This window comes from Acinonyx jubatus, chromosome C1 (genome assembly GCF_027475565.1).
Source record: "Acinonyx jubatus isolate Ajub_Pintada_27869175 chromosome C1, VMU_Ajub_asm_v1.0, whole genome shotgun sequence".
Classification (NCBI taxonomy): Eukaryota; Metazoa; Chordata; class Mammalia; order Carnivora; family Felidae; genus Acinonyx; species Acinonyx jubatus.
In genome coordinates this window covers 50,889,211-50,908,189 of record NC_069381.1, presented here as the reverse complement: position 1 = coordinate 50,908,189, position 18,979 = coordinate 50,889,211, and the positions used below count along the sequence as shown (strand labels likewise).

At 34.6% G+C, this 18,979-nt stretch overlaps 1 protein-coding gene across 6 annotated transcripts in view; it reads right to left on the bottom strand.

Annotated features, from left to right (window-relative positions):
* Positions 1–18,979, bottom strand: part of ATG4C (autophagy related 4C cysteine peptidase) — a 90,973-nt gene that overhangs the window by 8,827 nt on the left and 63,167 nt on the right. For 4 of the 6 annotated variants that reach the window (XM_015078856.3, XM_027059005.2, XM_027059003.2 and 1 more), the window contains one exon: positions 12,272–12,391. The exons of 1 other annotated variant lie outside the window; for it this stretch is intronic. In XM_015078856.3, coding sequence (XP_014934342.1) covers positions 12,272–12,391 — 120 coding nt within the window. Of the gene's footprint in view, positions 1–12,271; positions 12,392–13,403; positions 14,548–18,979 lie in introns of those variants that run through there. One more of the 6 variants, XM_053214180.1, reaches the window with a different exon arrangement.

Below are 18,979 nucleotides of genomic sequence, written 5' to 3'. Positions count from 1 at the left end.
AGAACCTCAGTCTGAAGTGATTATACCTTTCTCTAAAGTACTACAGAATTGTCTCATATAGCACAAAGATTACAAACATGGACTATGGAACTTAGTCTCTGCTCAGAACCTGGCTAGTACTTTCAAACTATCTGAACTGGGCAAGTTGCTTAACTAGATGGATTCATTTTCCTTTGCTACAAAATGTCAGTATTGATAACATCTATGTCACAAAGTTGTTATCAGACGATTAAATCAGTTAACATATGTAAAGTACCCAGAAGATTACCTGGCCTCTAATATGTTGGCTATTATTGTCGTTATTATCATAATATTAGTTTTCTGGCATTTACCAAATATATTTTTGTAGTCATTTATCCTTAATATCCCTTTCATGTCTTCTCAATTAAATAATAAGTCCCTGAAGGTTTTCAAAGAAATCAGAGTTCTTATCATTAAATCCCAGAAGTAAAAAGGACCTATGAAAGAAAAATATCCTGCAGATTTCACTTGGAGAATACAGAACTAGAAGGAAAGGAAATAGAATCATCAACATAAATCTGACACTCTAAGGTGTTTACAAAAAGACATTTACCAAAATAGCAATGGGTATGAGAAATTGTGTACCATTGGAGAAAATGGGAGTGTGTGTTCTAGAAGAGGAAGCAAACTTACTCCCTTACTTTGTGGGATGAAAAAGTAAAAGTCACATAGAGAATGATTCTAACTCAATATAAGAAATGCTTTTTTAACAACAGAGGTCTGTCCAAAAATTAAAAAGACTTCCAAAGAAATTATTAGCTCACTATTAGCTGAAATGAGGACTAGCGAGTCAACTGTGTGGAACCTGTGGACTGATATATAAATAGGAAACTATAGAATAGTGCTTATAAGCATGTATTCTTAAGTTAAACTGTCTGAGGTTTGAATCTCAGCACTACCATTTATTAGTTTTGGCCTTTGTGAAGGTTACTGACATAAGATTCCTCATGTATACAGGGAATAACAGTACCCTCCCTCAGCTTTGTGTTGGTTAAATGAGATAATGTATACCAAGTATCAAACATATGGTAAGGACTCCACAAATGTTAGCTCTGGATTGAATAACCTCTAAGATCTCTTAGATATCTAGGATTCAATGGCTGTAATATAAATTTTGTTCTGTAGCTAGAGGACAACTAGCCACTTGTAAATATTTTTTCCTGTGTTGACATCCATTCCACAATCAAACGATTAACTTCCTAATACTCATATTTTTATTTGAGACTTTTTGGTCTCAAGCATCAGTACTATCATGTAGTAAGGCTATCATTAAATAAGAGTATTTTCTTTATAATTATCTTTAGACTGAAAACAAGTAAAAGGAGGAAGAATAGGGGATGTGAGATAAGATAACAATAATCTACATCAACAGAGCAGAGGAGGTATCTAATTTCAGGGGGGATAGAGATGTGATGGCAGGATATTTATCAAAGTGAGCAATTTCACCCCACAGAACTCGGAGAGGAAGATTATATAAAGGCACAAAAATAAAGGTGAGACACAAAACTGAAAACAAGGAAACTCACTGAAAGCCTATATATAGACTCAATTCTCAGGTCCCTCTTCACAACCCCCTTCTCTGCTCCACACTAGGCATCCTACACATAGCAAAATAAAGGTTTATTCTTTGGAAAAACTGAATAAAGATATGGCCTTTTTAGTACACCAGGCACAGTGATGACTAAAAGCTAAAGAATTAAGTGAGACTCTAGAATATTAAACTACAGGGTTTTCAGTATCCTTCACATCTCGGTACTGGAGCACCACAAGCAACATGCATTCCACAGGGAGATGACAGAACTCCCCTCTGAAAACAATGAAGCAACTCTAGAGAAAAGATTAGCCCTTACTAACACTTGGAGGTCACCCAACGAAAAGGCAAGCTTATCACCTGATCACCCTACTATGAAAATCATCAGCTAACAAGCCATGCTCAAACACACCGAACTTCTCACCTCTTTAGTGCCTCACTCTTAAGTATAAACACATAGCAGTTATTTAAGGGAAGGCATCCAAAGGAGAACTGTAAGATTAAAGCTGAAACAAAAACAAGGATCCAGAAGGAAACAGAAACAGCAAAAGAAGCAGAAGAATTTCAAAATTACTATAATTAATTTCCTTGGGGATAAGAGATAATACATCCATTAAAAAAGAAGAGAATACAACAGAAGAAATATGTGAAAATATACTGGATTTACTATAATTCAATTAGTGAGCTCCTTGCTAATTTATAAAACAAACTTACAACAAAATCTCTTTAATTCATTCCTTCATTCAACAACTATTTATATATTCCTCCAATATGACAGGCAATTTCTAGGCACTGGGGAAACAATAATATACAAAACCAGCAAATACTCCTGAGATTACAGTCCAGTAAAGTAGAAAGGTGGTAAATAAATTAAATATGCATAAAGTGTTTATAGATGGTATATCAGTGTGTGTGTGTGTGTGTGTGTGTGTGTGTGTACTTAAATTAACATGCTAAGGAGAAAAATAAGGAAAGAGGGAAGTAACAATTACATAAAGAAAGGGTAGCCAGGAAAGGGCTAAGAAGGTGACAGGTGAGTAAAGACCTGAAAGAAGTGAAGGAGGGAACCATGAGGATATCTGCAGGAAGAGAATTGCAGGCACAGGAAAACAAGCAGAACCCTTGAAACAGGACACCTAGCATTTTCAAGAGGCCAGTGGGGCTGGACTTGAGAGAGGTGGAGGGAGAGATTAGAGAAGTAAGGCAGGTAGAGGGAGTTACCACTTATAAGAAGGCCTAACAGGTCACTGGAAGAGTTGAGGGCTTTTGCTCTGAATGAGTTAGAAAGCAACGGATTTTGAGTAAAAAAAAGTGACACAATGTTAGTTACTTTTTTTTTTAATTTTTTTCAATGTTAGTTACATCTTAACAAAATCACTCAGGCTGCTGTTTGGAAAAGATACTGTATAGACAAAGCAAGGGAGATCAGTTAAGAAGACACTGCAGTAATCCCAAGGAAGATATGCTCGTGGACCAGGGTAATAATGGTAATGGTGAGAAATAACCAAATTCTAAATATATTGTAAAGGAAAGATGATAGAATTTGCTGGATTGGGCATGGGGTGTGAGACAGAGCAAGGGATTCAGGATGATTCCAAGTTTTTAGACTGAACAACCAGAGTAGTGCAGCTGCCATTTATAGAGTAACCAAATTCTTTTCATTTGGTTTATTTTACTTTACTTCTATAATTTGCTAGTGTAAAATTTCTTTGGATGGATTTAAGATAAAACTGTAATGCCATGTTCCTTTCTATACAGAGTACTCATGATAAAACTCCAATGAAATAAAACTAATTTTATGTTAGGATTTTTAAAATGGATTTGTTTATTTACAGTTATATTTTACAACTTGGAAAGAATTAAAACAAGTATTTTATAAATATAATTATTTAGAAGGCCATGATGAGATTAACCATGCCACCAACAACAATCATTAAGAAATGGAAAAAAAAAATAGATAAAGCAACTTTTAGAAAGCAGCTGAAAGCAACCAAGAAAAAGAAAATCCTGAGAAGTAAAAATCTTAGGGGATGTATATCAAGAAGTGACAGAAGCCAGGGGGCGCCTGGGTGGCTCAGCTGGTTTTGGCTCAGGTCCAGGTTTATGAGTTAAGCCCCGCATCAGGCTCCATGCTGACAATGCGGAGCCTACATGGGATTTTTTCTCTCTCTTTCTCTACCACTCCCCTGTTCTCTCTCTCTCTCTCAAAATAACTAAAAACTTAAAAAAAAAAAAAAAAAAGAAAGAAATGCCAGAACACAATGGAATAAATATCTTTAAGGTACTGAACAAAAAGACTGCTAAAATAGAATTCTGTGCAGCAAAAATATTTTTCAATAATGAAGGCAACCTCTTCATCATTCCTTCCCCTCCCAAACAATTCATTTCTAAAGCCACTAGATGCAGCTGGACAAAACAGGCATCCATGCCAGGGTCAGAGAAGTCATCCTGGTCTACTGAGTATGTGGAAGCCAGACTGGAACCTGGCAGATATTAATCAACTGATCAAAGTTAACATCATCAGTAAAAAGACAAATTGAAATAATGTGCCAACCACTAGGATGCAGTAAGAACACACAGAATCACTTCTGTGATACACCTGACAAAGATGCATAATCTGAAAAATCCTGAGGAAACATCAGGCAAACACAAATTGAGGGGATAATCTATAAAATTATCAAAAGTATCTTGTAAAAATAAAGCCAAAAACAAAAGTGCCCATAATCTTTGAAAACAATCAAGGTCATGTGAAAGTCAAGGAAAGATGAGGAACTATCCTAGATTTTTAAAAATTCAGTATATATAAATGTAACACATTATATATATATATATATATATATATATATATATATATATATATAAAACACATTATATATATAATGTAACACATTATTCTGAACTGGAGCCTTTTACTATACAGAGCATTACTGGGACAGTTAGCAAAACATGAATAGTTTCTGAGAATTATATGGTAATAATGTACAATGCTACTTTCCTGATTTTGATAGTTGTCATTAGGAATTGCACACTCAATTTTTCAAGGGTTATGGGGCATCGTGTTGGCAACTAATTCTCAAGTGGCTCAGGAAAAAGTTATTTGGACCATATTTACAACTTTTCTGTATGACTGCTTTTATTTCAGTTTTTTAATGAAGACATAATAAAGTTATAATCAACAAACAAAAACTGAGAGAATTTATCACCAGCAAACAACACTAGAAGAAACAGTAATGGAAATTCTTCAGAGAGAAGCAAAATGATCCCAGAAAGAAACAAAATAACACGAAAGAATGAAGGTCATCAGAAAGGGTAATAATGATTAAAACAAAATGTTTTGTGGAGTTTAAAATATATGTAGGATTAAAATATATGACAAAGCACAAAAATAGACTTTAAGGAAAAAATATTACTAGAGATAGAGGGTCATATAATTACAAAAGAGTTAATTCATTAAGACCTAAAATATTAAATTTGTATGTAACTAATAACATAGCCTCAAAATATGTAAAACAAAAAGCAACAGAACTTAAAGGAGACAGACCCACAATTACAGTTGGAAACTTTTATCACATATCTTACATACTCTGCAGGAACAAAAAGGACATGAAAGATTTTAACAACATGATTAACTACTTAGAGACAGAGAGGGAGGGGATTGTCAGAGACAGGATTAAATAGAACTATGCCATAGAGATGCTGAAGTCTAAAGAAGTGGAAGATGAAAGAGGGATGGTTGGTTTGTATTTTTTTTTTATTTTTATTTTTTTTACATTTAAAAAAATTTTAATGTTTATTTAGTTTTAAGAGACAGAGACAGAGCACGAGCCAGTAAGGGACAGAAAGAGACAGAGACACAGAATCTGAAGTAGGATCCAGACTCTGAGCTGTCAGCACACAGCCCAACACAGGGCTTACGCTCACGAGCCATAAGGTCATGACCTGAGCTAAAATCAGATGCTTAACTGACTGAGCCACCCCGGTGCCCCAAGAGGGATTGTTTTAGATGCACTCCCAGTGTATCTTCATCAAATTCACCTGACTTTAAAATTTTCCACCTCTCTCAATTCTTCTAGTCCATTTGCCTCCTTATCCACAGAGATTCCATGATTGACCATTTCAGTGAAATAAAAGATACTCCTAACTCTATCTGAAATTCTGCTGTCTCTATCATGCCAAACTCTATTGCTCATTTCATCTCCCAATTCAAGGTTTTGAAGCATTCTTAAAGCAAGTCATGAAACTCTAACAATTAAGTTCATTATAGTAGGAAGACCCTTACTATTCTCTTGCTGATTTTTACTAATTGTGTGGTAGATTCAAATAGGGCAGATTTCATAGACCAAATAAAACTTTCATTTGAACCTTAAGGAAAATACAATGAGTATATCATATAAAATGTTTTTTCACTCCCCAAATTAAATTGTGTTTCCTATTTTCCTTGCCTATAAACTATATTTTTAACGGAATTTAACATTTTTGTTATGCATTTATTTGTAGATTTAATGTCTATTTTGTCCACTTTGACTATCAGTTCATGAAACCAGGAGTTACAGCTTTCTTGTTCACCATTGCAAACCCAATCCTAGATGGTCATTCAGCAAACTCAGTGAATACTTACTATGGGCCAGGCACTGTTCTAGAAGGTTTGGGATACATCAGTGACCTAAACAGGCAAAACATTCCTGCCCTTGTGAGGTTTATATTCCACTGGGGAATACAGATAATAATAAATATAATAGGTAAATATATAATATAATACATCTATATAATAAGTAATAATATAACAGGTAAATTATATAGTGTATTAGAAAGTAGTAAGTGCCTTGAAAAAGACAGAATGACACGGTAAGAGGGAATGGTAGGGAAAACTGTTTAAATAAGGTGGTCAGATTAAGCCTCATTAAGGAGACATCTGAGCCAAGACTTAAAGGAAGCAAGGGAATCAGTCCTGCAGATATGAGGGAAAAAGCATTACAGTCCATTGCAAAGGCACTAAGATAGGAGCCTGCCTATTAGGTTAGATATCTGCAAGGAAGCCAACATGGCTAAAACAGAATGAAAGAGGGCAGAGTAAGACATGAGGGGTTAGGGTAAGAGGGTGGGGCATGGAGACACACATCATCTGAGGCCTTGGAGGATATGGTAAGAACTGTTTTACTTGTAAGTGAAATGGAAAGTCAGTGCGGGTTTCTGAGGAGAAGAGTAGTATGCTTTAAGTTTTAAAAACATCAGCAAGGCTGCTGAGTTGAGAACAGGTTCGGGGAAGGGGGCTTAGAAACAAATTAGGCCATTGACCATTATAGTAGCAGTAGAGGTATGAAAAGTGGTCTGATTCTAGATATATATTAAACATATAATTGGTTCTAGGATAGGAGAGATAGGAAGGAGGTAAGGATAACTCCAAGGCTTTTGGCCTCATCAGATAGAAGGATAAATTTGCTCTTAAATGAGATGAGGAAAATTATGAGCAGAACAGCTTGAAAAGGGGGGTGCCTGGGTGGCTCAATCAGTTAAGCATCTGACTCTTGATTTCAGCTCAAGTCATGATCTCATGGTTCATGAGATCGAGCCCCACATCGGGCTCTGCGCTGACAGCACAGAACCTGCTTGGAATTCTGTCTCCCTCCCTCCCTCTGCCCCTCCTTCACTCATGCTTTCTCTCTCTCAAAAATAAATAAACATTAAAAAAAAAAAAGAATAGGCTTGAAAAGAAAGATCAGGAATTTGATTTTGGATATGTGCATGAGACAACACAAGGGATGCTGAATGGCAGCTGGACATATACAATTTATGAATGGAAAGAGGTGGAAACTAAAGATATGATCTTGGTCTTAACTGACTTATAATTGATAAAGCTATATGACTAGATGAGATCACTAAGATAAAGACATGAGAACTAAAGACTAAGTCCTGCAGTGCTCCAACATGAAGAGACTGGGAAGAAGAGCAGACAAAGGCGCACTGAGAAGGAAAAACTAGTGAAGAATGAGAAAAGCCAAGAGAGTGGTTGTAGAAGCCAAATAAAGAGGGTGTACAAAGGTGCAATGGGTGTTCAGCTATGACAGATACAAATGTTAGGATAGGTGGGATGAAGACTAAGATAGGACCCCTAGACTTAGCAATGTGGGGGGCATCAGCGACCCTGAGAGGAGTTTTGGTGGAGTGGTAGAAGTGAGAGCACTCAAATGTCTTGTTGACTAAATGAATTACCATATTAACAGCAATTAATTTTTTCTCCTAGACACTTATTTAAGTGTCTGTTAAGTCTGCAAAGCAGACTTGTTTTTGGACTCTCTCTTTTACTTGCCCTCAAGTCCCAGTGGCTGCTTGGTCTTACAGATTCTACTTTCACAAACTCTCTCAAAATAGTTGCTTCCTCTCCCATCCTACAGCTCTGTCTTCCTCCAAGTCTTTGAAGAAGGCACTACAAAGCAAGGCTTTTAATAAAGAATGCTGGAACCAATTATCCATGTTTTTTTAAAAAAAGATACATAACTTAAGACATATACAAGTTCTAAATGTGAAACATAAAACTTTTAATACTTTTGGAAGAAATGTAGGAGAATGTGGGGCTCCTGGGTGGCTCAGTTGGTTAAGAGGCCAACTCTTAGTTTTGGCTCAGATCATGATCTCATGGTTTGTGAGTTTGAGCCTCACGTCGGGCTCTGTGCTGACAGCTCAGAGCCTGCTTGGAATTCTCCCCCTCTCTCTGCCCCTTGCCTGCTAGCTCTCCCTCTATCAAGATAAACATTAAAAAAAAGAAGAAATGTAGGAGAATATAAGAAATATGTTTATGACTTTGGTTATTACACATTTCTTTGATAGAAAATTCAAAACCCATAATGAAAGAGATTTACTAATTTGACTAAAATTAAAGATATCATTGACAAGTGAAAACAGTAGCCTACGAGAATATATCTGTAACACATTGAGCCAACAAGTGATAGTATCCAGAATTATAAATTTGATTTGATTTCCTTCAAATCCAATAGCTTTATAGAGAATTAGAGAAAGGAAATGAGTAAGAAATTCACAAAAGAGGAACCAATGGACCAATAAACTTTGATAAGACATTCAGTTTCACTATTAATCAGAGAAATACAAATTAAAGCTACAAAGAGATACTATGTATAGACATGAGATTGGTTAAAAACGTAAAAGTTGTACAATATCAAGTGGTAATATGGAGCATTGGAAATTTTCATGTACTGTTGGTATGATAACTTTGGAGAGCATTTGACAATATCTGACAAATCTAAAAATATGCACACCCTGTGACACAGCAATTCCACTCCAGCATATCTAGAGTATCTTAACATAATTCCAGTTAAAGTACTACACATACATGAAGAGATATGGACAAGAATATTCTTATAAACATTATTTGTAATTAAAAATTGAAACAAGCTAGATGACCATCAACAAAAGACAGTTTGAATAAAACTACTACTCAGCAATTAGGAATAAGCAACACCAAGACATACAGATATAATCTCTAAGTCACTATTAAATGAAAAAGCAAGTTGCAGGATCTGTACATTTTTATATAAACATACCATTAATGATAAGTTTAATAACATACAAAGCAAAATATATTGTTTATGGATATGTAAAGTATGAGTATTATATACTAATTTAGGATAGTAATTACCACTGGGAAGGAAGGAAGGGAATAAGATTGGGGAAAGTTAATACAATTCAATTATATATGGGTTTTTTCCCCTTAAGCTCAATGGTAGCACATGGGTATTTATTAAGTTATTCTCTGTATTTCTGTATGCTTGAAATTTAAAAAACCAATAAAATCAACATACTGCTGAAGTACAAACCTCAGCCTGGCATTCAGGACTCTCCATGATATTATTCCAACCTCTTTTTCTAGCCTCATCCTTTGCTATTTCCTGTAGCAGTGTTTCTCAAGCCTTGCACATATATATGCCTCCTTCATTATTTTTGTTATGTATGCCATCTCTGTTATAATTAGTGATTATTTTTCTTTTCATAGTTTTTAACTTAAGTAACCTTTTACAAATCACTAATTAATAGGAAACCATGTTTAAAATGCCAGTTATAATTTTCTAATATGATTATAAATAAACATATAAATATTAAGATAATTTACCCTGGTGCTACCTAAAAACATCAAGTATACACTTTGGGTTGTACTGTCTTAACACCAGTGGTTCTCAAATTTGGTGTACAAGACTACTTGGAAGGCTTGCTAGAACTGGAGACTCCCAAGCCATATAGGATCCTAATTTAGGCAGTCAGAAGACAGAAATCCTACCCTACGTGTACCCTTGGCACCTAACAAATTGGACTATTTGCCATTCTCTAGAAGAGCTCTACATTTTCCTTTTCCAATACCTTTCCTCCTGTTATTTCCTCTGCTTGAAGCACCCTTCCTTCTACTTAATAAGCCATTAGAAATTAAGCCTACACTTTAAGGCCCAAATTAAATATCACCATCACAGTAAAGAACTGTGACTGGGATGTGACATTGCTCTCATTTCAACATCCTTCCTTCCGCTATCAATTTATTTCTAGTTCTGTATGTGTGCTTATCATATTCAATGTAATGTATGTCTACCTGTCTTATTCTCTCTCTCCTGGCCTATAAATGCTATTCGAGGGCAGAAGCCTTAGACCTGTTGAAAAGCAGGGATTATGGCTTGGTCATTTTATCCTTTCAACATGGTAGTTACAGATACTTGCTGGGCTGAGCCCTGCTAAACAGTGAATTAATTTCACAATTTTTATTAACACTTTAAAAATCATGTAGTATAAGGCATTAGAATATTCATACCGCATTACAAATTAAACATGAGAATCTAGGCTACCTAGCTTCATTTTCAAAATGAGACAACTGACATTATATCCTGTATTGAATCAAATAATTTAAATTGTTTTAATTTTTAAAGAGAAAAAAATAACAGTGTAACAAAAAAAACACCAAGTTCAGTTTTTAAGAAGAGAAGGAAAACTACTTAATTTGCAACCTTCCAAGCAAAAGTAAATGATCAGGTTATTAATCGACCAAGAGTTTTTGACACTACTACAAAAAACTATTAAGTTAAGAAACAACCTTGTTATTAAAAGAAAGTTAATGGACTCTACCAAAATTCTCAGTACTTCCACATGATATTTCAATATTGCTTCCCTTTGCTTTAATATTGCATAATTACTCTGATGCATCATGAACAATAATTTCTAAGTATTTTCCCATGTAAAAACCATAATATAGATATAAATAGGTATGTATGTGTATATAAACCACAAAAAGTATCAGTTTTAATCAGAGAATATCAACATGTAACTCATTTGTGAATCTTGTTTTTTCACTTTGGTAATAATAATTCGGTTTGTTTCTATTCCAGGAGTAGACTTTTACTGTTCTAAACGTACTTATTTTCACCTGGATAGAAAACAAACTAGTGGAAACAAAAACACAACTTTCTAATGGGAAATGATGGTCAACCTCAATCTCTATTACAATACCACCTGGATTGGGGTATTTTAGCACATATTTTACATGGTACTTTATAAAGACAGAACTGTCAAACAAAAATATACAAGTGTATATACTAACTTCAAGTAATGAAAGAGGGGGAAAATGGAGAATACACATTTTGTTACATTCACTTGGCCTTCTGGGTTAAAAAAGGAGAATGAAAAGACAACAATTCTGAGAAATGAGAAGTAAAGTTCCCCTGTGTCTCATTTTCTCTCCTCATTCACTTTTCTGTCATGTACCTGTTAATTTTCCTCTTTTACATGGCAGGTCAAGTAAACTACTCTTCGCTTATATGAAACTTCTTATTTAACTTTTTCATTATGTTTTTACATTGTAAAGATCAAATTTCAGCCCACTGTGTCCATTTTCCAGAATAAAACTAACTGGAAGTTAAAGCAATAATGAGGTATTACTATACCTGAGCTCAAGTTAAAAATTTCCAAAAATGATTCTAATATTGGTTTTGTTTACCATAAAATTATAGCCTATAACTACTGATACTAATAAAGACAGCCATCCAGTTATGCTTGCTTCCTAAGTAAGTAATCTTTTTTATTTTCTAAAGTACTAAATATAGACAGACCTTAAGGTTCTATGTTTTAGCAGCAGTACTCAAGGACCAAAAGAAAAAAAAAAAAAAAAAAAGCTAAAGTTTAAAGGTAATGAGAAGGAGTTAAATAAACCTATTTCAAAGACCCTATAAGTAGAATAGATCAGATTAGACAAGCTTATTGGAAGGTAACAACACACTTCATTTAATAAAGCAGTTCTGAGAAATCCAAAAATACCATTTCTCTTTAAAAAAAAATCAAAGAAGCACTTGGACTAACAAGAAATAATGCACAATTTGGCTTGATCAAATACTTCATTAATTTTTTTCTACCCCCTAAGGTATTGCCCTTTTAAAATCCTCTTCAAATAAAATATAACCTAATTGCTTGCACATGGCTACAGTTTGGGAAGGGATTTTTATTTCAACAGTGCCACCTAGTGGGGCAATTGATACTTTCAGCCAATTGGTTTTATTAGTCTCAAAGGCTAGGAGTCCCCAAGTAGTTTTACTTTCTGGTTCACAATATTCCTGATAATATTAACATTCAAAGGGAAATTTTACAAAAGAATAATTTACAGATTTCTGTCCTCTGATAGGCTATCTCTAATAAAAATTAGGTCATTTACAAATATAATATTTTAAATAAAAGTACCTTAGTGATTTCTTCAGAAGCTCGTTTGAAGTCCTGAACATTTCGACAGTAAAATCCTATTGTACAGCTAGGATCCATTTTTCGAAATGACATCTTTTTGGGAGAAGGGCAGTGGAATGTCTGTAATTTTAAAAGTTCTTTAGGATTAATTTAGTTTTATTTGATGGACTTCAGTATATACAAGATATTACTTAAATTAAAATTTGCCATTTAACTTTTCTCAAAATTATAAATATGCTTTGGAACAGTGCTTTAGTCTATCCTATGAAAATGGTCCTTTCCACCCCCCAAAGCTTTATTTACATTCAGTTTACCAAATCTCCACCGTATATGATATTAGTGCCATTCCACAGAAGAAAAGAAGTGTGTCAAAAATGGCATGCATTTCGAACACTTGCAGAAGGGAAGAAAAATGTGCCACTGAAAAAGACATACATAAGCTAGCACAAGGTTTAGAATTCAGTTAGTTATTTCTATGAAAGTTCAATTAAGCCTGTTTTTTGAGATTTTTTAATGTTAGAAAACCTTTTAATAAGGATATCAAGACATTGTAAACAAATACACAGATTCATGTAAATGTTCCATAATGATATGAAAATAGGTCAACTTGAGAATTTTAGCATCTGACACAATTCATACACACTTACATATTCTTCCAACTCACTCTTCTACTTAAGTTCTTGTTTATTCCTGTACGGGACACAGTTGTAAACTGTTCTATAATGGTCCTTGCTATCCTCCTTACCAGTCTTCCTGTCACTTCACTTTTTCTCATGTAGTCACAGTGCCACAGAGATAAATTGGCTAGGGAGGCTGCTCTAGCCTCTCTACTCTTGCTAGTGAGATATGGCTAACTAGTAGAGTCTGGGATCTTCAGAAAATACAAAAGAAAAGGGTAGAATATAAAGCTAATAACTCCAGGGGCACCTGGGTGGCTCAGTTGGTAAAGCAACTCTTGATTTCAGCTCAGATCATGATCATAGCGTCATGAGATTTGAGCCATATCAGGCTCTGTGCTGGGCATGGAGCCTGCTTAAGACTCTCTCTCTCTCTCTCTCTCTCTCTCTCTCTCTCTCTCTCTCTCCCTCTCCCTCTCCCTCTCCCTCTCTCCCTCTGCCCCAATTGCATGCACTCTCTAAAAAAAAAAAAAAAGCTAATCATTCCAATCTTTTTTTTTTTTTATTACCACATTCTGGTGCTTTGCTTAAAAGATTTTTTTTTAAACTGCTTGAATGCTCAGAGGTCTTGCCCTTAAAAATCATTGATGCTACCACCAAAGTCTGTTTTTGTATGTATAAAAAAAGGTTATATGTAAAAAAAGGAGGACCATAAGTATATATGTGTATATATATATATATATATATATATATATATATATATATATAGTCACATTTGTTTACATTTGTATAAATAAACTCTGCAAGGGTAACCAAAATTGGGGTGCCTGGGTGGTTCAGTCGGTTAAGCATCCAGCTCTTGGTTTCAGTTCAGGTTTGTGGTACTGATGAGATCATCAAGTCATGATCTCACAGTTCATGAGTTCAAGCCCTGTGTCAGGCTCTGCTCTGCCAGCATAGAGCCTGCTTGGGATTCTCTCTCTCCCTGTCTCTCTACCCCTCCCCTGCTCATACTGTCTCTGTCTCTCTCAAAATAAATAAATAAACTTAAAAAAAAAAAAGGATATACCAAGTTTAGAGGAGAGAGAAAAACTGGGCAGATGGGAGATGGGTGTGAGAAATTCTTTGTTATGTATTTTATATTTTTTGATTAAAGAACCAGCTCAATTAAGAAATGATCAAGGCTGAATCTGAACTCATAAACTGAAAATGTCCCTACATTTAATGCCTAAAACTATGGGATTTTAACTTAAACTATTTATTAAAATACAGAAAAACATAGGCTTCTAAATTTGTTTATGGTGAATCAGTCAAAATCACTCTTTCCTCTCCCCATATATCCTAGTGATCCAATTAGAGTCCCATATTATCACTAGAGGATATGCAAATATCCTCTATGCTGTCCAAAATGCTGTCAGCTCTGAGCTGACAGCAGTGAGCCTGATGCAGGGCCTGAACTCATGAACCATGAGATTGTGACCTGAGCTGAAGTCAGACATTCAACCTACTGAGCCACCCAGGCGCCCCTAATACTTACTTTATACAGTGAGATCCAACCTTTGGAACCTCCAGAGTACCAGTCAAAACAAGTATTGTCTTAGTTGGACATTTTCCAAAACTGTTTCACCTGCTTAATTATCTGTTTTATTGAAAACAGATCTAGAGAGGCACAGAAGAGCTACATAAATGTGTTAGTTAACAATAAGTTAACTACAGGAGTATAAGGAGTCTGTGTGTAAGGCACAGATAGCTCTATGTCATAGTCACAAAAAGATATTCTACCTACAAGGTATCTAAAAATAGTCACTTACCCAACTCCTTACAAAGCCAATAATAAAGAATGTGTATTTAGTTTTTACTACTTGAGGATAAGTAAGAAGGGCCAAAAGTTTGTACACGGTCCAACAAAGGATTTTTAAATTCAACTACAAGGATGTCCTACATTACATACACTATGTTACTATTTTCATGTAAGAACCAATAAGACTAAACCTAATAGGCTTAGTGCAATTTCACTGTATTGCCTCAGTCATCATAGACAGTAATGACAAACACTATATTGTTATTCATGGTTGTTTTGATATCTACAAAGAACTTTTTAAATTATTCACAAAAACACAGATATAAGTCTCTGATCACTGAAAAATGAAATTGCTATTGGGTGTCACTATATGAGTACTAGGACTCGTATCACAAAGAGGCATTTTATACCATTAAAACTTAAAGTTATGTTTTTTGGTTCACCTTAGAAGGTTCTGAAGTCAAACTAACATTAACCTATAATTCAGAATTATTTGTTTGTCACCGAACAAGTTAGACTTTAAAATATTTTCCCAAGGGGCATTCATTACACAGCTGTATTCACTTTGTGATAATTCTTTCAGCTCTGTACTTACGATTTCTTTTTTAATTTTTAAAATTCTGATGATTGGTAAGAGTAGCACCTTTTACTTCACAAACACATTTTAGGGAGTATTTGCTATACATACTTCTGTGACAATGAAATGCGTTTCTGAAAAAACTAGTCATGGTGAGTCAATTCCTATTTATTTCATTTTTTAATACATTATTTATTCACTGCCTCAACAAATAGTTATTAGGCATCTACTAAATGCCGGGCACTGTTCTAAGCTTAGTTTTTGGAATAGTGGACTCTCCTACCTAAACATACAAATGATACTGAAACAAATACTTTTAGGTGTAGCTATGCTATTCTGGTGATTTAGATGGAGCTTCCTGAGTTAGAGAATACCCTTACTACAAAGCACCTCCTACTATATGCAGTTCACATGTGTAATTCATAAAGGGTACATCTTTCACTGATGAATTCACTCATCCATCTGTCTAATCACATCACATCATTCTCATAGCTTTAATGCCACTATTCTCTGAATTTACTAGGATAGATTAAAATAACCACTACTGCATGGAACTCCTAAAATCTGAAACTTGAAACTGGGGGCCCAGGAATCACAATAGACTAATACATCTATTTATAAGGCCTTATTAACAGAATATTAATATTTAGTAACCAAATATTGCCTTAATAATAGAATAGAATTTGTTATTTGTAAGAGTTAGCACCAGTCATTCTGAAAGTGTATCATAAATAACATGACACAACAGTCTCTGGTTTAAGAAATCTTATTAAATACATACACACATAAATATATATATATTTATATGTATATATTTATATTTATATATATAATAATGAAAATATGTATCTTCTAGTCCTCTCATCCCAACAATTGATACTCTGCCTGAACCACTGGGAACCCACAATTCAACATACCCTAACTGCAAAAGCCCATTTGAGTTCTTCTCATTCCCTTCTAATTTCAACTTGTTTTTACACAACTTTTTTCCTTAAGGTAATTCATGCTGCTCCTTTAAACCCCATTCTCTAAATGAAAATTATAGACGTATATACATACATGACTACTTCACATTCACTTCACAATGTTAAAAACTCAGTGAAGATAAAGATGAGGGGAATTCTCTTTTTCAAAGTTAATATAAAAATTAATACATAAGAATATATTTTATAAGAAGGTGTCACAAGAATGGAAAATTAGGGGCTCCTGCCTGGCTCAGTCATTAAAGTGTCCGACTCTTGATTTTAGCTCAGGTCATGATCTCACAGTTCGTGAGATCAAGCCCTGTATCACTCTGCGCTGACAGCATGGAGCCTGCTTGGGATTCTCTCTCTCTCTCTCTCTCTCTCTCTCTCTCTCTCTCTCTCTCTCTGCATGAGCATGCTTATGCACACTTTCTGTCTCTTTGTCTGTCTCTGTCTCTCTCTCAAAATAAATAAGTAAACTTAAAAAAAAGAATAGAAAATTCATACAAATATATACATAAGCAAAGCATCTGGAACCACAGGAAAGAAAAAAATTCAACAGAAGACTATAGTACTTAGGACAGTGCCTTGCACATATAAAGAACTCAGTAAATAGTAGTTTAAAAAAGAAAAATACTTGGTCTGATTCGGCTTCAAAATTTTTAAAGTTCAACTCTACATATATTGGCATTCAATACCATAAGAACAACAAAAGATATGGTCTAAATCTCTTCTTCAATGTCAAATACTCAGATACACTATTTTCTTAAATTTTCATAATCCTGTTGGATTCAAGGCACTCACACAAAATATCAAGACTACCAGTGATTCTTTACATGGTGTTGGATAAAAGAGCTAAGATTTTAATTTCTCCGTCTACAAAATCAAGTACTGACCAAATAAACATGCTTTTAAAAATAATTTTAATAGGGGCGCCTGGGTGGCTCAGTCAGTTAAGCGTCCAACTTCGGCTCATGTCATGATCTCACAATTCATGGGTTCAAGCCCCACATCGGGCTCTGTGCTGACAGCTCAGAGCCCGGAGATGGCTTCTGATTCTGTGTCTCCCTCTTTCTCTGCCCCTCCCCTGCTTGTGCTCTTTCTCTCTCTCTCAAAAATAAATAAACATTAAAAAAATTTTTAATAATAAAAATAATAATTTTAATAATTGAGGTATAAGGGTGGTGGTTTTAGAATGCTCATATAATTACACCAACCAACTGCAAAATGTCAATAGCATAAATACATACAACAACCTACATACCAAGGCAAGGATGATTAATAATATCTCCACTTGGAGCATTTTAAGCTTAAATATGATAAAAAGCAAAAAGTGAAATTTTATTTCTGTACAAAGATAGACAACTTGCTGTAGTTTTTATATTATACTCTCATAGAAAAATAAATGATACTATTCAATAAATAGCCTAAGACAAATGCCTGAACTGAGAAAAATGAAAAACTGTCCAGAGGAATTATCCAGACAGGTTGAGATACTCTTCTAGCATCTCAAAAATATAAATCTAAACCCACTTTCTCAGTGTCCCAATGTATAAGAAATAAATGCTTCTGTGCATTTCAGAAGTTACTTGATTTCACCAAATTTTACTTTGCAAAGTCTCTCAAAATCATTCCCTCTCTTCCATTCCCACTACTAACACCCCACTTCAAGCTTTATTGACTTACTCATGAAGTGTGTTGCACCTGCCTCCCAAAGTGAGCTGCAGCCTTTCTAATCTTGCTGGTGTAGACATAACCAGGATAGTCATTCACCTGGCTTCTTTGTGGAATCTCTCAAAATATCAGATGAATAGTCTCTACTGGTCAAGATAGTCAATACTAATAAGCTTTTAATTTGCCTATTTTAGATAATACTAGAAAACTATGAATAATTTTCCATCTGAATTTCAAATGTCTACTTTTTTAAGTAGTTAATATGGTACAGATACACAGATAGTCACAAGTCACAGATACACTGTGTAACTTAGACATAGGAATCAGTGCTACAAGACCACAATGCAGCTGAAAGAGAATTACAACATGGTTCACATAGCACAATTCTATTGTGTTGCCCACAGTATCAATAAGTCATCTATAAATATTTATTAAGGTTTACATGCAAGACACTATGAAGGAAGAAAACAGAAAGCAAATCTTAATCTCTGGCCTCAAGTTGCTTGTACTTTAGTTCAAGTAATAGTTTACAAAAGATGCTAGCATGTTTTATAATATATCTTTCAGAACCAGATTCTAATCTTACAGTTTATTTTTACAATCTATCCCTTAAATATTAGATATTATTAGCTAACAAGCTCTTACTAAAACAAAATATTAAACCACATTTCTAACTTGCCAAGCCTTTGAGAATTAGTGATCCATGCCACTTAAGTGATTAAAATTATTTGAAAAGTCTATAAAAGCATCAACTGGGAAAACAAGAACCAAAACCATGAAATAATTACATGTCTCACCTATGCACTCTCAAAATTTTCTAAATTGAAATACTAGATAATAGGGGCACCTGGATGGTTCAGTCAGTAGAGCATGCAACTCTTGATCTCAGGGTTGTGAATTTGAACCCCACATTCTGCATAGAGATTACTAAGTAAATAAATATTTTTAAAAATAATAATTTTAGCAGTGCTTGGGTGGCTCAGTCAGTTAAGCATGCAACTCTTGATTTTGGATCAGGTCATGATCTCACAGTTTTGTGAGTTCCTGCCCCACGTTGGGCTCTGTGCTGTTAGC